At 44.7% G+C, this 26,947-nt stretch overlaps 1 protein-coding gene across 1 annotated transcript in view; it reads right to left on the bottom strand.

The window, feature by feature from the left end:
• Positions 1-2,719: 2,719 nt before the first annotated feature.
• Positions 2,720-26,947, bottom strand: part of LOC144771640 (putative tRNA methyltransferase 9B) — a 272,818-nt gene continuing 248,590 nt past the window's right edge. The window contains exon 6 of the mRNA XM_078656003.1: positions 2,720-4,048. Coding sequence (XP_078512129.1) covers positions 3,048-4,048 — 1,001 coding nt within the window. The 3' untranslated portion in view covers positions 2,720-3,047. The remainder of the gene's footprint in view (positions 4,049-26,947) is intronic.

Raw genomic sequence — 26,947 nt, forward strand, 5'->3', positions numbered from 1 at the left:
ATATCTTTAGTGTCAACACGTCTTTATCAAAGGAAGCTCTAGTTCTTTGAAAAAATGGTTTTTTTTTGGTGAACTTTTGTGAAAGGGGTTTGCTCTCTTTAGTCTTGAGTACCCCTATTGTGTCTCTCTCTAGCGTCTCCGTTTACACTCACTCTTGTTCTAGGGTGTTCACCATATGATGTACCCATGTGTGTGGGGAGGTAAAGAGTGTGACCACTTTCATTAGCTATTTTGATTCATTAAGGGAAGGGGATGAGGCATATAGTATTATATTTAGTTCTCTTTGTTCACATCTATGCTAATAATACCTCGTGCTAATGTTATCTCTAAACAGCTCATTAATTCATTCTTGTACTTTTCTGCTGATGTTGTATTTGAGGTATTGTGCCTATTGTGTTCTCTGTTCTGTTTCTATTCTATAAGGGAAGAGGATGTGTAGTAAATATCCTCTCTACTATTCTTCACTAGATAGACTGTACTATGTCATCTGTGACATCATAGAATACCTGGGTAACTCTCTGGCTCACAGTGTCTCTCTCTACCTGACTGTGGCAGTTGGTTAACTCAGGCTGAGCTGCTTACAGCTGGTTCCTGGTGGGGTCTTACTTCTGTATCTAATATCTTGGAAAGAACTTACAATAAAGGATCTTGACATACACAGTGGACTGTGCATCTTTGTTTAAAACAGCTAACAGTGTGAAAATTATTAACATGGGTACTTTAAAAAATTAACTTGAAACACGTGCAAGAAAGCTGAAAAATAATAATCAAAAGTTACAATGATTGTATGGCAGAAACAATGAAAGCATGGGTTTTATGAAAACACACGCAATATGAGAGAGACTTGAGTAATGTGAATTAGAAACTGACAAGTATAGTAATGGAATCGCTTACAGAAAAATGTTTTGGGAATGCTTATCTCAAACAAGAAAATGATTGATTATAAATAGCTTGCATATTAAAAATGTTGATTATATTTATGAGTTTAATTAGAAATATGAATCCTCAAAATTGACTTTTCGTATGTATTTCTTTATTTTCTATAACAAGTAATGTGTTGTCTATTCTTTAGCAAAAGCAGCGATTTTTAGTTTAGAGTTAATTTTTCTTTTTCTAACGTAGGCCTCAGAAGAATGGATTTTTTCCCTCATTTCTAAAATGCTAATTTATTTTTTTAGTTGTGCACAAAGCGTACCACTAGGATTTCCTTCCTACAGTTAGAATATTTATTTCTATGAATAATTGTGTTGACTATGTTGCAAGCTGATGTGGAAGTGAGCACAAGGACATGGAGAAAAATACAATTAATTTTTCCTGCTTCTGAAGAGTGATGACATCTGAATTATACAATGGACTGGTTCATTAAAGTTCCGGATGATCTAGCCTGAAGAAATGATCACCTCATAAGCCTGACCAATAAAATTGTGTGGAACTGTGAAATTGTAACAATAGGGGGGTTGGATTTTTGAACATTTGGGGTATAATTATGACTGTGAGAAAAGAACTTGGCAGTAGCTGTTTCTATGAGAAGAAAGCGTTTCGCTACTGTACTCTCTATGCTACTCTGGCTGGCTATTATCCTTGAAATTCCTAAGCAAGACTATCCGGATTACTTTGCACGTCATCGGCTGACGGTGTTGCTTCAGCTATAACTTTAAGGCCGAAGGGTTAGCTATTTCTGACTAACTGCACGCTGTGCATTAGTTTCATGGACCTAGGTTCGTATGAATTTCTGAATTGCATACTGATATTGCAATGATTTATTCTTTTGTCTCTCATCTCTCTCCTTTCACACTTGTTATTGCATTTTTTATGTATTTGTCATGAACTGTGTTTTACGTATTGTGAGTTTACCTGTGATAACAAAATAATGAATTGATAATTCTTATGTACTTGTATATTGACCATTCACATTTTGAAATATTCAGATAAAAGTAACTTGATAAGTATTCAGAGTTTGTTATTGTTGTTGAGATTTTACATGTTCCATATTGTGATTATGGTTGTTACTTGGCTCTTCCTTAATTATAGGTCCTCATGAGGGAAATAGCATCAGTCTCTTATTATCCATTCCCTATTAGCTCTAGCAAAGATTTATCTGAGACCTGATATATGTAAGTGGTTATTGAGTTTATATGGGCCCAAACTTTTAGATATAGAAAAATCTCTGATTATTATAAATTAGGGAAAATGTGACTAATCATAAAAAATGTACACCGCTTCCGCTGGATCAAGAGGCTGTTCTTACTGGTTTAATAAAGAACACTTTTATATGGTTTCCTGTGCTTCATCTTTCCAAAAACATCCCTTTCTGAATCTCAAGTGTTGTACAAGAAAATACAGGCGCGAGGGTCTAAATCACAAGTGTACATATGATGGTTGGTGGAATAGCTGTAAGGAGAAATCTATCACTCCTGAAGTTGTCTCATGTACCTGGACTAACATTTACCCTGCAGCTGTTGTGTTATTAACTTGAGGATTGAGTCCAAAAGTAGATTCATTATGGTCCTGTATCAATTTAATTAATATGTAATCTAAAGAAATGAACAGTCTTGCTTTATATTGTAAAATGATCTGTCCACAAGTTAAAGTCTCTTGCTCCAATGAGGTTCAACAGAATGCACATTTTGTTTCAGGATATTGTTCACTTCTCTGGGGAATTATTGGCATTATTTTATCTATAAGTAAATGTTTAGTTCCAATAAAAATAACATAACACTGTGGTTAGATTTTTTTTAATTATAAAATGTATGAAAAACATCTTTCTCAACAGTATAAAACATCATACAATGCAGGTTGCATACTAACCATATTCATTTTAAATAACATGAAAACTATCACTAACTAAATACAATACACCTGTATTCTTATTCTGCAATCAATCGCCTTTAAAAAAATAAAAACAGTAAATTAAACAAACATAACTAAATAAATATATAAAAATTCCTTTCTGGAAACTAAAATAGGAGCAAAAAACATCCATAAAAAGCATCAGATTCAATTCTACAACTGCCAACGGCTCAAGGAATGGCACATGAGCCAGAACTCTATATCTTCCACACATTCACTTTTTCCGCAACAACGCACCAGTTGGAATGGTCAAAGTAAGCCTGCACAACATGCAGTTCAGGAACGTGGTGGCCTATCAGGTCTACAAGTTCCCCTTTTCTAAACACATGATAATACCGGAGGCAAGCACTATCAGGAGGTGTCTGACCCGGATTCTTGGGAACAGCCTTCCTGAGATCATAATCGGTTTCCTGTTGAGAGACTCCACGTTTGTTTTTCTTCAAAAGGTTACAGGAATCAGCCAGTTTAATAGGAAAATTGTGTTCTAACAGTTTTTTAAATGGTTGCTCCTTGTGACGGGATACCAGGTCAGGCAAAGATACTCTGCTGCAATCGCGAATCAACTGTTCAGAAGCAGGGTGCTGTGAAGTATTCTCTGAATCAATGCCACAAAAATCATTGAAATGGCGAGGAAGAAGAGACCAGTCAATGCCCAAAGACTCATCTTCAGAGTTCTTCCTGGACCCTGTAAACATTACTGGGCTCCCTTTTGTGGAGTCTCCTGGCTCCTTTTGTTCGAACAGCTTCTCCGTACTAGAGATAACACTGCACTTTGGAAACTGGTTATTATTGAAACTAATACGATCGCCAAGGTCTAATACTGAATCAAGGGACTTTGAAAAAAATCTCCACCTCAAAGATTTGTCAAAACATTTGTAAAATATTTCCTTCCTTTCTGCAAAAGATGGACAGTTTCTCTCTGGTTCTGCTGCACTATCCAAGCTGCTCCAACGCTGGTTAGCTGCTGCTGGTCGGTGAATTTGTTTTTTAGGTTTATGCACTACACCGTGTGAAGAAACATGACTTGGGGAAGGAGGCTCACTGTTCCAAGGGACAAAGATGTCTTGCTTTCCAAATTTCCTTCGTTTTTGCTCCATAGCCCACACATAAATCATGATCTGGCCTCCTGTCCTCAAAATGCGAGCCATCTCCTTGATGGCTCGGATTCGCCGCTCCTTGGTGGAAAAATGATGAACCACTGAAATATAAAACATAGAGTTAGCTGGATACTATAAACTAGATTATCATACTAAATGATACATTCGTTTAGATATGTGAAAACGGTTTCCCTACATGTGCCAAATTGCTGCTTACACAGGTTATATCATAGTGTCAGTTTCTAAAGGAGTTACACAACTACCCACATGCAACAATTTACAAAGGTTTGTGAAAATACTGTGCATCTTTGTAGAGATGGTGAATATCTATTATATTTCCCATTCAAATACAAGTGAGTCCAGAGCTAAACTAAATTTGTATATGGAACTCTTCTGGCATATGAATTTGAGCAATTGTTGTCAATCTCCTGTTCAATGTAGTTGTACAGACATTCATATTAAAGTCAAATATAGTTCAGTTTTTACTCATCAAATTCTAATGATCTCTTCAAACACTGGACCCTGCATTTTCGACATACGATGAAAGCATATGAACTGGTATGGAATCATATATATAAACTTAGCATTGACTGCATCAAGGATATACACATCCTCTAAAGAAACTGACATTGTGTACTGTAGTGTTTTTTGTTCGCTTTGCTTAAGCAGGAATTTGAATGAATGAATGAATAAATGTGAGACTTTTAGAGCGTGGACTCAGCCCAAGGGCATCAAGGCGCTAGCACTGATCAACATACAGGCAGAACCGATTCCTACTCAAACCCGACTTTCAGGGAACAACCGAGTCTTAAGGGCTTTACGAAAGATTGAGTGTACTCATTGCCCCGAGAGAAAGTCCGGGAGAGAGTTCCAAACATTCGCAGCCGTAAATGAAAAGGCCCTCCCGCCCCATCTCATCTTTTTGACCCCAGGAACAACAAGGAGGTTCTTTTTTGCTGACCTCAGGTTCCTAGAGGGAACATACTGTTGAAAAATTGTCTTTATGCCCGAAGAGCTCAGGCCATAGTATGCGTTATGAGTGAGGCAGAGGGTTTTAAATACAATTCTGCGATCCACCGGGAGCCAGTGCAACGACCCAAGGGAAGACGAGACCGAATGATGTTTGGGAAGGTCCATCATCAGCCTGGCAGCGGCATTTTACACCAACTGCAGGCGGCGCAGCTGGCCTTTGTTGATGCCTAAATAGAGGGCGTTGCAATAGACTAATCTGGACAGTATTAATGCAACCACCACTCTTTTGCATGCTTCAAATGAAAGGAACTGAGAGATTTTCCTTATGATCCTGATAAGCCCAAAGCAGGTCCTAGAATCCTGCAGATTAATGAATAGGGAGTCATCCACCACCACTCCCAGATTTTTCCCATTGGAGACCGGAGTTGGACAGGCGTCTAGGGAGTCAGGCCACCACTCCCTAGACCAGATGTTAGGCCTGTCAGGACTTCCGTCTTCTCGCCGTTCAATTTAAGATAGTTTTGTACCATCCATGACGAGACTGCTAACATTCAGTTCTTAAAGTTCTGCGTGGAGTCTGTAGCGTTTTGCGTGATTGACACCATAATTTGGGTGTCATCTGCATAAGACAGAACTTACAAGCCGAATGACTTAACCACCCCTGCCAGCGGGGCCACATAGATATTAAATAAAGTGGGGCTCAGGGAGGAGCCCTGAGGCACACCGCAGACAAGGGGGATAGACTCCGAGTAGGGCTTCCCAATTTGATTATTTGGGACCGCTCTTCCAGGAAGGAAGCGAGAAATTCCAAAGCCAAGCCCCCGACCCCATTCTCCCTGAGATGCTCCACCAGTCTCTGGCGAGACAGGGTATGGGATGCTGCAGTGAGGTCAAGTAAGATCAAGAGAGTAGTATAACCTGCATCCACCTGAACTCGTACATTATCCAAAACTGCAGTGAGGGCAGTCTCCGTGCTATGAGACCTTCTGAAGCCATGTTGCAAGCCATCCAAAATCTGATGTTCCCTCAAATAAGCACTCAAATGAGAGTTCAGGTGGGATTCTAAGATTTTTGCTGGGACCGGCACAGACGGAAATGTTTCAAATTTGACGGGTCTAGCGATGGCTTTTTTTAAAAGAGGCCTAACCACTTCTGCTTTCCAACTTAGAGGATACTGGCCCTGTGAGATGGCTAGATTCAGAACCGTGGTGAACAAGGATCCAGAGGCGACCCCGACTTGACTCCATCAAGTAAATTCTCAACTGTTTCTGGAGTAAGCGTTGGAAAGGCAGAGAGACTTGCCGATTCCTTATTTCTCTTGCTATCACAAGGATAGATCTCCGGTAAGCCACCGGGTACCTGATTAGCATTTAGGATCTCCAACTGGGCATAAATGTCAGATATCTTAGAGCAGAAAAAGGAGGCCAGCCTATCACAGAGCGCCTGAGATGGCTCCACCGAATCCGAGACCGTGGATGCAACAAGGGAGTTAAAGATGTTAAAAAGCTCCTTGGGTGACGTCAGGCTCTCTGATATCTTTGAGTAGTAGCTTCCCTTTTCTTCAATGATAGCTGTTCTATATGCCTTCAGGGATTGCTTGTGTAACTCTCTACCCCGGGGAGCCAGATCCCTCCGCCAGAGTCTTTCCTTCCTTCTGCACTTTTGTCTCATCTTATGCAAACGGTCGGAGAACCAGGGTGCAGAAGGCTTCTTTCTGGCCGAGTAATGGGGTTTTCTGGGGACGAGAGTGTTCATCCCTGCTAAAATCTTCTCAGAGAGGTTATCAGCTGCAGAGTCAGCACTTAGGTGTTCCAGGTGCTGAAAATCAGCCAGAGCAGTGGCAACCTCTTCATTGGTGACCAGGTTAAGATTTTGCTTATCGATCGCTTTCCCATTGGCAGCGTGAGAGGTTCCTGATATTGTACCTCTTAGTTGAAAAGGAATAACATAATGATCAGACCACGCTAAGGGGAGGGGCACACCCACCACAATCCGACGATCATTGGAAAAGATTCCATCCAGGGTGTGGCCCGCCACGTGTGTGGAGGATTCGTCCAATTGTGAAAAGCCACAGCCGTTCATGCATTCCATAAATGTTTGAGTGTCATGATTCGCTTTGTTTTCTAAATGAAAATTAAAATCCCCAAGAAGAGTTTAATTCAATCTCTCTAGATAGGGTTCTAGCCTAATGCACAGGTCATGGCTAAATGTGGCCTAGAGCCAAGGGGCCTATAGCAGAGGACCCCTGAAAAGCTTTCCGTAGGGGTAGAATTTATCGAGAAGTATAGAGCCTGGCATGAATCGAGCGTCGAAGTGAGCGGTTCTGATCTACAGGTGAAGGTATCCCTAACCAGGATATCTAGACCCCCCCACCCGTCCTCCCTCCCTATCCAGTCTAAAGAGACAAAATCCTGCTGGAATGGCTTCTACGATCTCAGGACCGGAAAACTCATTTGCCCAGGTCTCAGTTAAAAATACCCAATCAGGAAAGTGCTTTAGAACAAAATCTTTAAAAGCCACATTGTTTTTAATCAAGGACCTGGCGTTGATAGGAAAGCCCTGTAGCGTCTTCCTCCTTCCCGTAGGGATTACTCTAGTTGTCCTATTCGAGTGGCTGTTCACTTCTCCGCCCATACAGCACAAGCCACACTTCATACAAGCAGACGGGTCCTTTCTGAACAGCCTTTCAATGTTTAAGATATGGTCACAACACGGCGGGTTCCTCGTACCCAGATCTAAAAGTGCCCCCCCTCGAATCCCTTAGCTTAGGGCGGGAGACTGGTGGCAGAGAGACAGCATCCCTGGCCCCTGGCGCGTTCTCGGCGCGGACAGACGCAGACGGGCTTGCCTTTGGTGCGCCCGCAGTGCGCGTCCGCTGCACGGGGGACAGGGCATGCTGTATATATGGGGAAAAGTAGGAAGAGAAAAGTAGGAATAGGATAACAAATTGTTAGATGCTATATGCTAGTTAGTCGAAACAAAGTAAGTAAATTGTGCCTACATTTTGTTGGTGCCGTGTGTGTTTGGAAGAAGCTTCTCAGGCGGTGTGTAATATGTTAACTCAGACCAAGAATGCTAGGAGTGAGATAGGAGCACCTCTCCACTTTGTGCTTCCAGGATGCAGTGCATGTCAAAATAACACAAAGGGGCCCACTGAGGGCTGCTGTATATTAAACAGTGTGTTATATGCCAGAGTAGTGCATATTTAGAGGTGCTTTCCATCTGTGGTCTCCATACCTGTGCCAGTGCCTACGACAGTCACTATCTCAATAAATATGAGTTAGTGACACTTTTCCTCGTGTGGAGCTTGCAGTGCTGTGCACTGGCAAGTACGTCACAATTGCTCCTTGTGGCCATGTATTTTACCGGATGAACATACTAAAGAATAACTGTAGAAAAAGTAAATGTAGCAACCAGCTTGTGTGCATTTATCATTGTACAGCTTGCATGGAGAGGCCACTATGTTGGATTGGAAGACACATTCAGGCCTGGTAAGAACATACATGCATTCCTGGTGGCAACAACAGTAGCTTCTTGATATCAGCAGTGACTCTCTTTTGGGCTGCTGCCAGGTACAAGGCTCTGGAAACCACTTGTAAGCATGGAGGATAATGTGCAAATATTCTGTGCTCTGAGCATGCCACCTGCGATTTACCCTTACCAGGTACACTATATACTCAACTAATAAAGGCTCCAATGGGAATGGACTGTAGAATTTGAGTAAGTGGCCTCCAAAACATACTGATCACATGAGTGAGTAATAACTATTTTCCTTGTTTTTGTATTCCTATCCTATTTTAATACCAGATTGTAGCATCTGGACATAAATAAACTCAAGATGCGGTGGCAGGTTCAAAAGTAATTTATTCCTCAATAGATCCCATCCACCATCCATCAAAGCTGGAGTAACTGCCTTTCCCCACATTCCATTACACAACCTAATCTGACATACACTTATGACATATGTGTGTTCCATACAGCAACTCAATGACCTGTACAATCTTACAAGTGGAACACAATGACCTGTATAATCTTCAATTTTCCATTAAACAAGCACAGGTACCACACACCTCCCTCCCTTAAACACACCCAAAAATATTTACAAGAACAGATTAAATATAAATACACCATTTGGACATAAAAACAAACAATTTTATTTACATAAAGCCCTTTAGAAATGTTCACATGGTCCTTTAGAAAAGTAGGTTGTTTCACAATCATCTTAGATTTTCTTACTACAGCATCTTTTTCAATTTCCTCCTCATCTCCGACCCCAGGTTCACCTCTCGCATTCAAACAACCAAGTTAGTCACTTCTTGAAAACCACAACTCTATTGAGATTCCAGATGCAAATATCTTGAGTTTTAACAGCATTGTTAAAGATCTTTACAACAAAAATAGGCTTAGAGAATTTGGGACCAGTACCACAGATTACTGGACGTTTTGTCATAATCAAATCTCTAATCCCCACTTCCGTTTTCATCACAGCCTTCTAGCTGTTAAAATACACTTATTTTTCCTCCACTTTCAAACTGCTCCTTAGCCCGTGCTTTTCTCTCGTCACATGCCTTCCCTTGCAAGACCTCATATTTGTTGACCCATGGTGGTTCAGCCGATGTGTTGGGCAACCTTCTACGAAAAAGTTCAAAAGGAGTGCTCCTCGTAGTACTGTGAGGTTTGAACCTGTACATTTCCACCTTTTTGAGCACCTCCTTCCAGCTCACAGAATTGAATTTGCCCATGCTTATAGTCTCCTTAGGCGTCCTATTCATCCCATTGGCCTCTGGGTGATAAAAGTGCACATTTTTGTATGCTGAATTCCCCTTTTCTTTCAAAATTCTTCCATTTCCTTAGAAACCAGTTGCACACTATTTCCAGTTAGAATTGTCTCTAGAATCCCTTCTCTGAAAAATAGTTTTTCCAGAAATTTGATAACATGTTTGGTTTCTATAGAAGTCGTGAAAAGAATCTCCGCCCAATGTGAGAAAGTGTCTATCACCACAACTATGTATGCCTGCTGCCCTTCCCAAGAACAGACCCCAGAATGTCCAATGCAACATCTTGCCAAGGACGAGTGGGATGCTCCCTATTAACCATAGACTGCACTCTTGGACTCTTAGACTTATCACTCAAGGCGCCGGTATGATATTCACGTACCACTGTCTCCACCTGTTTATCCATTCCAGGCCACCAATAAGATATTCTCAATATTTCCTTGGTCTTTGTGCTGCCCTGATGTGTCTCCTGTGCTGCATCAATCAATTCCTTTATGAGATTACATGGAGGAACTAACCTTGTGCCCTGAAATATTAAGTCTTCAGAGACAATGAGTTCCTCACTTACACTCTAGAAAAGCTCAGTAGCATACAAGCCTTGCCTCTTGTTATGCCACCCGTTCTGAACAAGAGACATAACCTCAACCAGCACTCCATCAGCACTCAATTCATCTCGACATCTCTGCTCAGACACCACAAGCCTCTCTAAAGCACACACCCATTCTGACTCATTCTCAAAGAAGTCATTCTCCACCATGTCACAATTCTCTTCATCAACAAGTCTTAAAATAGTATCTGCCACCCCATTCTCCACTCCTGTAATATACTTCACAGTAAATCTGTACTCTTGCAAGGTAATGACTTCATAATCTACTCCGAAACCAGGCCAAGCCCTTTTTTATTAAAAAGTTCCACCAGGGGTTTATCGTCGGTTCTAATCTCAAAATCAAAACCCCAATCAAACATTTTCAACTTCCTGATTGCCCAAAAACAGCAAGAGCTTCTCTTTCTACCACAAAATATCTTCACTCAGCATCCTTTAAACTCCTCGAAAGAAACAAGATAGTGCTCATACCATTAGATCCGAGCTGTTGCAGGACAGCAGCTAGTCTTTTTTCACTGGCATAAGGGGTTATGATCGGCCTCAACTTGGGTTCAAAGTTCTTCAAATTAGTAGCACAAGCAAGTTATTTCTTTATTGCACAAAATTCATTCTCACAATCACTCTCCTTCACATATTCCCCACCTTTCCTCAACAGCCTTCTCATGTACATACTAAGATCAGCAACATTCCTAACAAACTTACTATAGTATTCCACCATTCCCAAGAACATCATCAACGCACTCTTGGATGAAGGGTATTTTTTTGTGAATGGTGAAAAGCAATTCAGCTTTAGGTATAATACCCTCTCCTGTGATGTTATGATCAAGATAGTTTATTGTATTAATACGGAATTAGCATTTTTCCAACTTGACAGTAAGATTACCGTCACTTAATCTTTGCAAAACCTCTCTGAGATGTCTATTGAGTTCTGTTTCATCCCTATCAAAAACTAAAATGTCATCCTGGTAGATGCTCACCCCATCAATATCACCAAGCGCCATTTCTATAATCTGCTGAAAAACACAAGCCACAGATATCATCCCAAATGGGAAGCCTCACTAATCTGTAGGACCCAAAAGGCGTAATAAATGTCTTACAATCCCTTGAGGACTCCTCCAACTCAACTTGGTGGTAAGGTGATGTGAGGTCGATGGCGCTAAACACCTTAGCACCATCGAGTAACACAACCCAGTAATGTTGGGAGACGGTACCTATCCACCACAACATTTTTATTAAGATTTCTTAGGTCTATGTATAAGCGCAAACTGCCATTGGGTCGTCTGGCTACCACAACAGGAGCTAGCCAGTCTGTAACTTCTACATCTTCTATAACACCACCACGTAACAATTTCAAAATCTCAGCATACATCTCCTCTCTGAGAGCAATTGGAGCATATCTAACCTTGCAACAACTTGGTGGAGCAAATTTAAACGAGGAAGCAAGTTTCCTCAAATCAGTCATATAATCTTCACAGGTTCATCCTCTAATTGCATCCTCTTAGCAAAATGGTATCTTTCTAAGATAGTACTGAACTTTAGAATAAAATGTATGTCTTATTTTTTTATGCATATCTCATATTCATTCAGGTCTTCAGCCTCCAAACCCGGAAGGTCAGGAAGATGATCAAAAACATCTTGTCCTTCTGAACCTTAACAGTGCAAGAGTAAAGACGTTTACCTTTCTGCACTTAATGTGGTTCCACATACCCTGGCATACCTGCCAAATATCTTTCTCCATTTTTGGCATCTGATGGGAGGTGTGCCTGGAGTAGACATTAATAACAGTGGAGCTGTAATATTCTGCACACGTTCTTGTGCGTTCTATTATATACCAGTCACAGCAGAAGATTGAAATAGTAAGGAATATTACTGTAAATCAGTGCAAGATCACTAAAAAATAATAATAAAGTGATTTATACAATTATAAGAGTACTTGAATATGTAGTCAGTATGAGTGTCATAGACGTCAAACTCAGGAACACACTGAATTACAGGCAAAGTGTGTCACAACTGTCACAAACGGAAAACTCAGATTTGGTAAAAATGTGCGTGTGTGTCACTGCAAACACAATGAAAGGACACCCTGAAGTATGTCAAAAGTGTACGGGTCACTGTACACTCAAGGAACAAGACCCGCTGGTCATCCAGACACCTCGCCCTGTGCTTTATCTTCAGCCTTCATGTCTCAACTAGGGGTGGGTGACAATTTTGCTCTGCTGGTGGAGTTCGCAGAGGTTTGCCCACAAGCAGAACTGGGAATACAGGCAAAACTCTGCCAACCGCCATGTGGTAGAGTTTTTTTTCTCACACATAGCTCACCAATGTTAAGATGGTGAGTGAGAATTTGTGTCCACTGGTGCGATTTTCCTGACACTAGAACGCCTTCCGGCAAGATTTCCCAATGAAGGCGGTTGCAGCAGGTCACAACCATTCGCGCTGGGAAAGCTGCCACTGGAATAGAAAATCTAATCCAGTAGAAGAAAACGCAGCGCCCTCTGGCGCACCACGTGGTGCCATTCATACTGATTTTACAGCGCGGAACAAGCTCCCTGCGCTAAACATCTGCACGAGCAGTGCAATATGCCGAATTCAGTCTGCTTGCCGTACTCCTTGGAATCTCTCAGAGATTTTATGCAACTCCACGGAATGAAACTTTGCGAGTTCTGCCCACCCATAGTCTCAACAATGGTCTAAATTGAATGCACAGGCTTTGTGTAATCTTTAGAGCAAGGCCAGATGAAGCTCCCTGGCAGTGTGAAGGATGTGGATCTGGCTGTAAGAGCTTGGCTACTAGATGCCTTTGATAGTCCTATTCCTTTAAAGGAAAGGCCTACTAATTCTCTGAAATATTCAATGCCCTGGAGGACGGTGCTCTCACAAAACATTATAAGTAGCTCAAACTGGTCTGTAGGAAAGGTTTTGAACCATCCAGTAAGATAATTGTTTATTTCCTCTTGTTGTGCATTGCAAACAGAGATACAGGGCAATCCGAAGGACTTTGGTGCGAAAAGCAACCAGAAAAAAGAGCCTAGAGGGGCTTCATTCGAACACCCAGGAGTCCTTATGGCAGGGTCCAGGGACGAAAGTGCCGCCGCTCAGTTATTCCCACGGGATGTTGATAGCCAAAGTGACTGCGGGCTTACCTGTTAACCCTCTGCGTGCAAGTTCTTTTCCGGGACCAAGGGGTCCACATGTGGGGTGAACCCCAAAGGTTCAGCACCAGATGTTGTGTACTCCTGATTCTCATTGGCTAATCAGGCAGACAGCCATCTTAGGCCATATCATTACAGCTACCCTTGGATCGCCTATAAGTTAACCCATTACTTTTTCAAATAAATCAGCAACATAACTTTCTTCAATCAAAATTGGTGTGGTCTCAATTATTTTGCTTGCGGAGTGTTTCTTTGCATGTATTTACTCAGTGTAACCCAGTTTGGGGTGTGTGCGCTCCTGGCTATGGAATATCAGCACCATGTGAGGTGACTCAAGTAATGTGGTGCAAGGGATGGCATCAACATAACTGTGGGGCTGCACATGGAGGTTTAAGTGTGACGGTTAACTTCAGGATTAGGGATCAAAGGGTGGAATTGCGTTTCTCGGGGTAATTTATGACAGGGCATTGACCCATGGGCTGTGGTTAGCTTTAAAGACAGGAAATGACCCTCTTTAATCCCCCTAGGCATTCACCCTGTACCTTTCAATAGCGTCAACCAGCGGTCTGCCAGAAAACCCATCAACATACTAACTTCTGTTGATAATCTCCAAAGCTATCCACCTCCTATGTCTTGAATACTTGTCTTGAATTACCATGGGATACATCCTTCTACGTGACCATGGATCCACAGACCTGAAGGTCACTGTCTGTTCTAGGCTTCTACATTTTCCCTCACAGACTAGTTCATTCCATCTATTGAACACCAAGGCAAAGCTCCACATTCGATAGGTTAATCGAAGGTGACAAACGTTCAGCTCCCTGCTGAAACTGCTCCACATAAAATGTTACACATTTACAGGGAAGGCTGTGTTAAGGCACCCAACAATCATGGCAACTGTTGCGTACAGCCTTATACACATAGGGCGAATGCACATGCGGCTGTCAAAGTAGCACGGACACCCACATGCAGTGCTGTGAGTTTGAAGTGTCCCCATGGATACTTTGTTTAATTGTGATTAAATGATCATTTTTATCTTCTGTTTGATGTGTTTGTTATAGATTACGTCCTTTAAAAATATGACGCTTGCACTGAAAAGTTATTTATGCTGCAGTAAGCGCTTTGTACAGATCTCAAAGTGCACAGTAATTTTGGTTTATGTCTAATGCAGTCGGAGGTCCTTATTTGGCTTGTTCAGAGGGGCCAAAGTAGGTGAGGGCACTCCAGGCACCCTTTACTCAAACACACCACTCAAGAGGTGTGTTGAATGCTTGTTTTACAGTGATGAGTGTATTGAGGACGGGACCAAGAACCTGTGAGCAAAAAAACATGCAAATGAAATGGGTATTGTTGTTGTATAGCTTTATTTCGATATAAAAAAACATATCATAAAAGCATTGCATTACAATATAATAATTTGATAAAAACATTTAAAATTTGACACTGGACAATGAAAGGACCTTCAGAATCAATTTAACGATACATGTAATATAAGAACCTACAAATCAACATAGGCTTTACATGGAAAGGTATTTAGCCGGATCGTAAGACTCATGCAGGCAGGGAGGACTTTACTGAATTAATAGCTTCTTTGCAGTCCTTATTCGCCAAACCCAACCCAAGAATTTTGCCATACAGCAGGCAAAAAAGGGTCGGGCATCAGAACATAGAATGCGTAGGGCTTCCAAGTGTGATCTGGTACCCAAGCTCATACATAGTGGCTTAAGCCATCTCAACCTGGGGGCCGCATACGCATGGCACTCGAACAGCAAATGGGCAATAGACTCTACCTTTAAGTCACAAAAGGGGCAATAAGGAATGGTTTGCAATGGTGGTTTCCAGGTGGAGGTAAACAGCCCCACGGGGAGGACTCCCACCCTGAATTTGAAATACAATGATCTATCTCCCGGGTTGTGGATCAAGTCCAGGTAAGATTCTCTATATGGGAGCTCCTTAATTAAAAGGAACTGAGCAGCAGATTTACAAAGGTTTGGGTTACACCTTCTCGCATTAGCCACCCATAACCAATAAACCTTCTTCAGCGATTGCTTAGGAGGAGCTGTTCTGTTGACCCAAGCGTCGCCTAGACCCAATTCATAGAGGAGCCGCTTAACCTCCCTGAGCCAGGTTACCTTATGCCAACTCGATGAGGATAGAAGTTCTCGTAGGGCGTCGGCATAACTGCACAATTCTGGAACATTCCATATCCTTGCCCACAATAGGAGGGGACGAAGCCTAGCTTGCTCACCTATTGGGTGTGTGCCTGCATCAAGCAAGAGGGGGAGTGTAGGGGTACTGTGGGGTAACTTCATAAGATCTTTATGAAAGTTATTTTCGAGGGATGTTAAGGAGTCAACTCTCTGTACACCCCACAGTTCCGCGCCATACAAAGCTGCACTCACCACCCTTGCCCTGTAGATATCCAGAAGTGCCCCAATGGGTTTGAGAGATGAGGCACGTTGTTCTTTAAGCAGAGCCCCTGCAACCCTCTTATGGGTCAGAAACACCTTTTGGTGGTGTGCCTTCCAACTCATAGTGTCGCAGAGTCGTATACCCAAGTAGTCAAACTCTTTGACTCTTTCGAGTGGAACAAAGTCCAAAGCAGGGGGGACGACAGATTTCCTAGGGGGGTTAATGACAAGGAATTTGGTCTTGCTTATATTTATAGACAGGCCCCTGATGTCGCAGAAGCCCTTGAATCTAGAAAGCAACTTTTGGATGCCAGATGGAGATTTTGAGATCAGAAGGGTGTCATCGGCAAATAGGAGCGTCGGTATTTTCCTACCGGCCAGGGAAGGTGCATCAGATGGTTGCTGAAGAAGATGCTCCACCACTCCGTTCACATAAAGAGAGAACAGAGTGGGGGCAAGCACACAACCCTGGCGGACGACCCTATCTACAGGGATGCGAGATGTTTTTTCCCCCTGGAGACCCCATCTGATCTGGGCAAAGTTGCTTTCGTGGAACTTGATAAGCAGGGCCAATAAATAGGCGGGTATACCCAACCCGTCTAAGACTTTCCACAATTGGGCCCGCGGGACCAGGTCGAAAGCAGTTCGCAGGTCTATAAAGACTAGATACAAGCTGCCTCCCCCCAGTACGACCACTTTCCAATATAACATTAAGAAGCGGAATGTCTGCTCAATAGTGCCTGTCCCTGATCTAAAACCCGCCTGGAAATCTGACAGAACCTGATTTTCCTCCACCCACTGCAAGATCCTGCCCAATACCACTTTGCCCGCAACTTTTTGGGTTGAATCAAGCAGGCTAATTGGGCGATAATTAGCTGGGTCGTCCCGACAGCCTTTCTTAAAAATAGGGACGACCTCTGCGCCCCGCCAGGAGTCAGGGAGAGGGGCTCCCAGGACAGCTGCATTCAAAAGTGAAGCGATTAATCTACTCCACAGTAGTGGGTTTATCTTCAACAAATCACCCGGAATTCCATCTGGGCCTGCAGCCTTATTGGATACAATACACTTAATCGCCCTTTCTACTTCCTTAATACTAAAGGGACAGTCATTAGTTGTGGTAGTGGCTGGGGAATTGATCAAGGGTCCCTTGCTTAATTGGGGTTCACCCAGTGGGACAGAGTAAAGCTTGGAAAAATGAACAAACCAAACGTCACCAGGAATGTTACAGGTAAGTTGTAGATCGATAGGCTTGTTCCTAGCTCTCAATAGATCCCAAAACCCCTTGGAGTCTTTCATAGAACTCGCCTCCGATAGCTCCCTCCAAAAGTTATAATCGTGGGCCTCCTTGGCCTTAGCCACAGATTTTTTGTAAAATTGCCTCGCAGATCTGATGTTGGCTGTGTCCTTGGTCTTCACTGCAGAAATGAGTTCCCCCTTGGCAGCCCGACATTCAGTAGAATACCACTTGTCTCTTGACTTAGAAGCACCTTTCACTGGGAACCTCACACTGGTACGGGGAATAATAAACAGATCACTTAATGCAGCAGTAGTTTCTGTAAATATCGTTAAAACGGCTGCAATATTAGTTCCAGGTTCATCAAGGCGTAGACCCACCGCTGTCATTATGGACCCTGCTTGTGCCATCCTTTCCTCATCCATTGCTGCTTTAGCCCATTTCAAACGCCTGCCACAGTTGGAGGGAACAACTTTGTGGGATGTTTTCCACAGATGGGCAGACTTAGCTGGGTTCCTGATAAGCCAAGGCGGGATGAGGGTTAGGGATAGGGGGTTGTGGTCACTATCACAGGATGCTATGACTTCCATGTCTTGCAGGAATGGCCACAGGTTGTAGTTCATCATGGTGTAGTCTATTCTGGAGGTGTATCCCATTCTGTTGTAGGTGTGGGCACCCATAGGGTCGGATTTAGATCGACCATTAGCTGGTCTCAGATCATGTTCCATACAGAGTGCGTTGATGTCTATTGCACTCTGAGTCCATTTACGAATTGGATCTAGGGTCAGAATAGGGATACCTCTCCTTATATCCTCATCCCATGAATCAAGAATGTCCTCCCTCGCCAGTGGCTCAAAACAACAATTAAAGTCACCTGCAAGGAGCACATAGGAGTCAGTGCTACATGCGCTTAATTCACCATTTAATCCTGTGGTAGGTAGCGATGATGCCCCACCCCTAACCCCCCTTAGATAGAGATTGAAAACCTCTAGCTTCCTTCCCCCTTGGCAGCGTATAGATATCCTCTGGAGGTCTGGGGAATGAGTGGACTTTTGGCTTACGCTTAGACCTAGTGCGATGCTAACCCATATTAAAAGGCCGCCGGACGGGCGACCTTTGCAACCAAGTTGTTGGGAAGCTGGGACAAAGTAGGTTGTAAATCCCACTCTGTGCCTGGGTTCAAGGCACCAGGTTTCTTGCAAAAGGCAGATGTTATAGGAGTCCAAAAAAACATTCCACTCAGGGATGTCGAAATTGCGGGCAAGACCTGCCACATTCCAACTTAAGATTTTTAACAGAGGATCGCCTGGGGTAGGCAGCCTTGGCGAATTAACAACACCAGCCGGGATGCGTGCAAGGGTAACCGGTCCTACAGCCGCTATGTTTAACCCTTGCGGAGGCATGGTCTGCTGTTGGTTCGAAGCCATTATAACACCAGTTGAGTTCTCATCTAAGAGAGGATTCTGAGTAGGTAACAAAGGAGTCATAGGGGGTGAGACCAACGAGTGCACTGCAACATAGGATTCTGGGGAGGTTGAAGTGGACAATCCCTCCTCTATAGACGAAGCGTGTAGAATTCCTTCCAGAACTGGGTAGGTGGTAAGACTAGGAACAGTCGGTGAAGGGAGACTATCAATAGACCCTAGGGCCTGGGATAAGGAGGCCTTTGCCACTACTTTAATGGTAGAATGCCTTGCAAGTCAGTCTACCTCCTCAAGACCACCAAACCTATTCGAGGTAGAAAGGCCATTCCAGCACGCAAAAGGATCTTGATAGTTAAAAGAGTGGCTCCTCCATGCGTGACGCTGTACCAGGGACCAATCATCATCCCGTGTGTGTGTGGGAGGTGGTGGATAGAAAAAAGACAAAGGCCTGGGTATAACACGAGAATCTTCACCAGTGGGGCAAGAGCAAATGTGGTGTGCTGTATGTGGGTCCTCAAAGGTCACCACTATGCAGTCCCCAACCGTGGTTTTCTTTGTGGGGCCCACCCAGGGGACACGACGCACCATCAAGACTCTGCTCTTCCGGCCGTTGGGAATTGGACGGTTCGCATTGAGCCAGTGCATTGTCTTATTCTTTAGGGACCAATGGTTCTCGTAATGACCGTTTTCTATCTGAGAGACTCCCGTCAAAACAGCCACATAATCGTTGGCCTCTGGGGGAAGATCAATGTAACCCCCTCTAAAATTATTCTTGACAGGAGGGCCCCGAAACTGCTGGTGGCAAGCTTCACTAGGGAGAGGTCTAGGTGGAGGGCCTATAATAGGCTTTAAAGATGGTTGGGGGGAGGGACGAGTGGGTGCCTTAGGTTTGGGAACAGTAGTGGTTTGATTCGCACCCAAGGTTCGCGGCTTGGGAACCGGACGTACAGGCGCTGGTACAGGGGGAGGAAGATGTGGCGCTTGTGATATTGGATCCTCTACCCCGAAGCCCTGGTTTTCAAGACTTCTCAAGCCAAGAGGGGCCAAAGCAATAATGCTTTTTTCCATCTCCAGCAATTTGTTTTCGATGCATGAGAGTCTAAGAGCAAGGGGAGAAAGAAGTTTCTTGAGTGTTTCCCAAACTATACCTATAAATTCCCCATCCTTCCCTTCCCGACCCTCATCATGTATGCCCCCATCCTCTGCAGTATTAGTGGTAGAAGCAGGATCTGTCCCTTCGATGACCCCCTCTCGCTGTGACTGTTCCCTAGGGATAGCCCCTTCTGTTACATTTGGTGGTAAAACACTGGGCAATTTCGATTGTTGAGCCCCTGCAACCCTTGCCTTCTTACGATAGTAAGTGTACCGGGAAATCCTTTTCCTTTTGGGTAGTTTTCCCTTACTAATATTGATTTTAGATGAGTTAAAAATTACTGGGGCGGGCAAGTTGGGGCTGGCATCCTGTTTGCCATTATGTGACTTTAGAATTACCGGGGTGGGAAAATTAAAACTAACATTCTGCATGGAAGACATCACAGGCAGATTCAGATCACCTGCCTCGACAACTGGCCCTGGGGCTGGAGAAGGAGGTTGTAGAATCGGAGCCTGATGGACTTCTGCCTGCAAGACTAGACAATTGGAGATAACTGGTCGCTCCGGGGTAACTGCAGTAGCTATGTGGCCCAGTGAGGATTTTTTAGAGACCGCAATAACCTCGGATAATCTTCTTGCGGCAGCCAGTTCTAGAGAGACACGAGTCTGAAGTTTGGAAATTTCTTGGTCAATCGCAAGATTAGTACGAGTAATGAAATCATCCATAGGGCCACTAATTGATGGACCTCCCTTGACGGTCTTGCTACGAGTTAACCTGGTGCACATGATAGGACAGGGACAGAGACCAGGGTAAACCTCCTAAAAATACAAGGAATCACAAGTTAGAACCCAGTTAGTCAATGGTGAGAAATGGGCGAAAGAGGGTGGGCCAGTCCAGTCCTCTCAGACCTCGAACGGCCTCAAACGGCCCGCTCTTAGCCCGGTCTTCGCCCCGGGCTGCGTCCCGCGCTGCGGGAGTCTAATTGTATAATATAGGTAATTTTGGTTTATGTCTAATGCAGTCGGAGGTCCTTATTTGGCTTGTTCAGAGGGGCCAAAGTAGGTGAGGGCACTCCAGGCACCCTTTACTCAAACACACCACTCGAGAGGTGTTGAATGCTTGTTTTACAGTGATGAGTGTATTGAGGACGGGACCAAGAACCTGTGAGCAAAAAAACATGCAAATGAAATGGGTATTGTTGTTGTATAGCTTTATTTCGATATAAAAAAACATATCATAAAAGCATTGCATTACAATATAATAATTTGATAAAAACATTTAAAATTTGACACTGGACAATGAAAGGACCTTCAGAATCAATTTAACGATACATGTAATATAAGAACCTACAAATCAACATAGGCTTTACATGGAAAGGTATTTAGCCGGATCGTAAGACTCATGCAGGCAGGGAGGACTTTACTGAATTAATAGCTTCTTTGCAGTCCTTATTCGCCAAACCCAACCCAAGAATTTTGCCATACAGCAGGCAAAAAAGGGTCGGGCATCAGAACATAGAATGCGTAGGGCTTCCAAGTGTGATCTGGTACCCAAGCTCATACATAGTGGCTTAAGCCATCTCAACCTGGGGGCCGCATACGCATGGCACTCGAACAGCAAATGGGCAATAGACTCTACCTTTAAGTCACAAAAGGGGCAATAAGGAATGGTTTGCAATGGTGGTTTCCAGGTGGAGGTAAACAGCCCCACGGGGAGGACTCCCACCCTGAATTTGAAATACAATGATCTATCTCCCGGGTTGTGGATCAAGTCCAGGTAAGATTCTCTATATGGGAGCTCCTTAATTAAAAGGAACTGAGCAGCAGATTTACAAAGGTTTGGGTTACACCTTCTCGCATTAGCCACCCATAACCAATAAACCTTCTTCAGCGATTGCTTAGGAGGAGCTGTTCTGTTGACCCAAGCGTCGCCTAGACCCAATTCATAGAGGAGCCGCTTAACCTCCCTGAGCCAGGTTACCTTATGCCAACTCGATGAGGATAGAAGTTCTCGTAGGGCGTCGGCATAACTGCACAATTCTGGAACATTCCATATCCTTGCCCACAATAGGAGGGGACGAAGCCTAGCTTGCTCACCTATTGGGTGTGTGCCTGCATCAAGCAAGAGGGGGAGTGTAGGGGTACTGTGGGGTAACTTCATAAGATCTTTATGAAAGTTATTTTCGAGGGATGTTAAGGAGTCAACTCTCTGTACACCCCACAGTTCCGCGCCATACAAAGCTGCACTCACCACCCTTGCCCTGTAGATATCCAGAAGTGCCCCAATGGGTTTGAGAGATGAGGCACGTTGTTCTTTAAGCAGAGCCCCTGCAACCCTCTTATGGGTCAGAAACACCTTTTGGTGGTGTGCCTTCCAACTCATAGTGTCGCAGAGTCGTATACCCAAGTAATCAAACTCTTTGACTCTTTCGAGTGGAACAAAGTCCAAAGCAGGGGGGACGACAGATTTCCTAGGGGGGTTAATGACAAGGAATTTGGTCTTGCTTATATTTATAGACAGGCCCCTGATGTCGCAGAAGCCCTTGAATCTAGAAAGCAACTTTTGGATGCCAGATGGAGATTTTGAGATCAGAAGGGTGTCATCGGCAAATAGGAGCGTCGGTATTTTCCTACCGGCCAGGGAAGGTGCATCAGATGGTTGCTGAAGAAGATGCTCCACCACTCCGTTCACATAAAGAGAGAACAGAGTGGGGGCAAGCACACAACCCTGGCGGACGACCCTATCTACAGGGATGCGAGATGTTTTTTCCCACTGGAGACCCCATCTGATCTGGGCAAAGTTGCTTTCGTGGAACTTGATAAGCAGGGCCAATAAATAGGCGGGTATACCCAACCCGTCTAAGACTTTCCACAATTGGGCCCGCGGGACCAGGTCGAAAGCAGTTCGCAGGTCTATAAAGACTAGATACAAGCTGCCTCCCCCCAGTACGACCACTTTCCAATATAACATTAAGAAGCGGAATGTCTGCTCAATAGTGCCTGTCCCTGATCTAAAACCCGCCTGGAAATCTGACAGAACCTGATTTTCCTCCACCCACTGCAAGATCCTGCCCAATACCACTTTGCCCGCAACTTTTTGGGTTGAATCAAGCAGGCTAATTGGGCGATAATTAGCTGGGTCGTCCCGACAGCCTTTCTTAAAAATAGGGACGACCTCTGCGCCCCGCCAGGAGTCAGGGAGAGGGGCTCCCAGGACAGCTGCATTCAAAAGTGAAGCGATTAATCTACTCCACAGTAGTGGGTTTATCTTCAACAAATCACCCGGAATTCCATCTGGGCCTGCAGCCTTATTGGATACAATACACTTAATCGCCCTTTCTACTTCCTTAATACTAAAGGGACAGTCATTAGTTGTGGTAGTGGCTGGGGAATTGATCAAGGGTCCCTTGCTTAATTGGGGTTCACCCAGTGGGACAGAGTAAAGCTTGGAAAAATGAACAAACCAAACGTCACCAGGAATGTTACAGGTAAGTTGTAGATCGATAGGCTTGTTCCTAGCTCTCAATAGATCCCAAAACCCCTTGGAGTCTTTCATAGAACTCGCCTCCGATAGCTCCCTCCAAAAGTTATAATCGTGGGCCTCCTTGGCCTTAGCCACAGATTTTTTGTAAAATTGCCTCGCAGATCTGATGTTGGCTGTGTCCTTGGTCTTCACTGCAGAAATGAGTTCCCCCTTGGCAGCCCGACATTCAGTAGAATACCACTTGTCTCTTGACTTAGAAGCACCTTTCACTGGGAACCTCACACTGGTACGGGGAATAATAAACAGATCACTTAATGCAGCAGTAGTTTCTGTAAATATCGTTAAAACGGCTGCAATATTAGTTCCAGGTTCATCAAGGCGTAGACCCACCGCTGTCATTATGGACCCTGCTTGTGCCATCCTTTCCTCATCCATTGCTGCTTTAGCCCATTTCAAACGCCTGCCACAGTTGGAGGGAACAACTTTGTGGGATGTTTTCCACAGATGGGCAGACTTAGCTGGGTTCCTGATAGGCCAAGGCGGGATGAGGGTTAGGGATAGGGGGTTGTGGTCACTATCACAGGATGCTATGACTTCCATGTCTTGCAGGAATGGCCACAGGTTGTAGTTCATCATGGTGTAGTCTATTCTGGAGGTGTATCCCATTCTGTTGTAGGTGTGGGCACCCATAGGGTCGGATTTAGATCGACCATTAGCTGGTCTCAGATCATGTTCCATACAGAGTGCGTTGATGTCTATTGCACTCTGAGTCCATTTACGAATTGGATCTAGGGTCAGAATAGGGATACCTCTCCTTATATCCTCATCCCATGAATCAAGAATGTCCTCCCTCGCCAGTGGCTCAAAACAACAATTAAAGTCACCTGCAAGGAGCACATAGGAGTCAGTGCTACATGCGCTTAATTCACCATTTAATCCTGTGGTAGGTAGCGATGATGCCCCACCCCTAACCCCCCTTAGATAGAGATTGAAAACCTCTAGCTTCCTTCCCCCTTGGCAGCGTATAGATATCCTCTGGAGGTCTGGGGAATGAGTGGACTTTTGGCTTACGCTTAGACCTAGTGCGATGCTAACCCATATTAAAAGGCCGCCGGACGGGCGACCTTTGCAACCAAGTTGTTGGGAAGCTGGGACAAAGTAGGTTGTAAATCCCACTCTGTGCCTGGGTTCAAGGCACCAGGTTTCTTGCAAAAGGCAGATGTTATAGGAGTCCAAAAAAACATTCCACTCAGGGATGTCGAAATTGCGGGCAAGACCTGCCACATTCCAACTTAAGATTTTTAACAGAGGATCGCCTGGGGTAGGCAGCCTTGGCGAATTAACAACACCAGCCGGGATGCGTGCAAGGGTAACCGGTCCTACAGCCGCTATGTTTAACCCTTGCGGAGGCATGGTCTGCTGTTGGTTCGAAGCCATTATAACACCAGTTGAGTTCTCATCTAAGAGAGGATTCTGAGTAGGTAACAAAGGAGTCATAGGGGGTGAGACCAACGAGTGCACTGCAACATAGGATTCTGGGGAGGTTGAAGTGGACAATCCCTCCTCTATAGACGAAGCGTGTAGAATTCCTTCCAGAACTGGGTAGGTGGTAAGACTAGGAACAGTCGGTGAAGGGAGACTATCAATAGACCCTAGGGCCTGGGATAAGGAGGCCTTTGCCACTACTTTAATGGTAGAATGCCTTGCAAGTCAGTCTACCTCCTCAAGACCACCAAACCTATTCGAGGTAGAAAGGCCATTCCAGCACGCAAAAGGATCTTGATAGTTAAAAGAGTGGCTCCTCCATGCGTGACGCTGTACCAGGGACCAATCATCATCCCGTGTGTGTGTGGGAGGTGGTGGATAGAAAAAAGACAAAGGCCTGGGTATAACACGAGAATCTTCACCAGTGGGGCAAGAGCAAATGTGGTGTGCTGTATGTGGGTCCTCAAAGGTCACCACTATGCAGTCCCCAACCATGGTTTTCTTTGTGGGGCCCACCCAGGGGACACGACGCACCATCAAGACTCTGCTCTTCCGGCCGTTGGGAATTGGACGGTTCGCATTGAGCCAGTGCATTGTCTTATTCTTTAGGGACCAATGGTTCTCGTAATGACCGTTTTCTATCTGAGAGACTCCCGTCAAAACAGCCATATAATCGTTGGCCTCTGGGGGAAGATCAATGTAACCCCCTCTAAAATTATTCTTGACAGGAGGGCCCCGAAACTGCTGGTGGCGAGCTTCACTAGGGAGAGGTCTAGGTGGAGGGCCTATAATAGGCTTTAAAGATGGTTGGGGGGAGGGACGAGTGGGTGCCTTAGGTTTGGGAACAGTAGTGGTTTGATTCGCACCCAAGGTTCGCGGCTTGGGAACCGGACGTACAGGCGCTGGTACAGGGGGAGGAAGATGTGGCGCTTGTGATATTGGATCCTCTACCCCGAAGCCCTGGTTTTCAAGACTTCTCAAGCCAAGAGTGGCCAAAGCAATAATGCTTTTTTCCATCTCCAGCAATTTGTTTTCGATGCATGAGAGTCTAAGAGCAAGGGGAGAAAGAAGTTTCTTGAGTGTTTCCCAAACTATACCTATAAATTCCCCATCCTTCCCTTCCCGACCCTCATCATGTATGCCCCCATCCTCTGCAGTATTAGTGGTAGAAGCAGGATCTGTCCCTTCGATGACCCCCTCTCGCTGTGACTGTTCCCTAGGGATAGCCCCTTCTGTTACATTTGGTGGTAAAACACTGGGCAATTTCGATTGTTGAGCCCCTGCAACCCTTGCCTTCTTACGATAGTAAGTGTACCGGGAAATCCTTTTCCTTTTGGGTAGTTTTCCCTTACTAATATTGATTTTAGATGAGTTAAAAATTACTGGGGCGGGCAAGTTGGGGCTGGCATCCTGTTTGCCATTATGTGACTTTAGAATTACCGGGGTGGGAAAATTAAAACTAACATTCTGCATGGAAGACATCACAGGCAGATTCAGATCACCTGCCTCGACAACTGGCCCTGGGGCTGGAGAAGGAGGTTGTAGAATCGGAGCCTGATGGACTTCTGCCTGCAAGACTAGACAATTGGAGATAACTGGTCGCTCCGGGGTAACTGCAGTAGCTATGTGGCCCAGTGAGGATTTTTTAGAGACCGCAATAACCTCGGATAATCTTCTTGCGGCAGCCAGTTCTAGAGAGACACGAGTCTGAAGTTTGGAAATTTCTTGGTCAATCGCAAGATTAGTACGAGTAATGAAATCATCCATAGGGCCACTAATTGATGGACCTCCCTTGACGGTCTTGCTACGAGTTAACCTGGTGCACATGATAGGACAGGGACAGAGACCAGGGTAAACCTCCTAAAAATACAAGGAATCACAAGTTAGAACCCAGTTAGTCAATGGTGAGAAATGGGCGAAAGAGGGTGGGCCAGTCCAGTCCTCTCAGACCTCGAACGGCCTCAAACGGCCCGCTCTTAGCCCGGTCTTCGCCCCGGGCTGCGTCCCGCGCTGCGGGAGTCTAATTGTATAATATAGGAGGCGTGGTGGGCGGTGGGCGGGCCAGCGGGGAGAGCGGACCGGATGCTGTCTCCGTGGTCTCGCAGGGACTCCTGGATGCTGGAGTCCCCGCACGCTCGCAGCCCCGCCGAGCCTCTACCCCTTACCTCCGCCTTGCTGCTCCTGTGTCCCGGTGAGTGATACACTGCGCACACCTGCGCGAAGCGGCACCTGCGTAGCGGGTGCGGCGAGGAGTATGCTGGTTCTCCCTCAAGGTCCTGCAGCGTCTAGTGAACAGGTGAACTATGCCGGTAACGTAGAGTAAAGAGCCCCAACAGGTAGTGGTAGGAGTCGCCTTTAACAGCCTCA

The sequence above is a fragment of the Lissotriton helveticus genome, chromosome 8 (assembly GCF_964261635.1).
Source record: "Lissotriton helveticus chromosome 8, aLisHel1.1, whole genome shotgun sequence".
Classification (NCBI taxonomy): domain Eukaryota; kingdom Metazoa; phylum Chordata; class Amphibia; order Caudata; family Salamandridae; genus Lissotriton; species Lissotriton helveticus.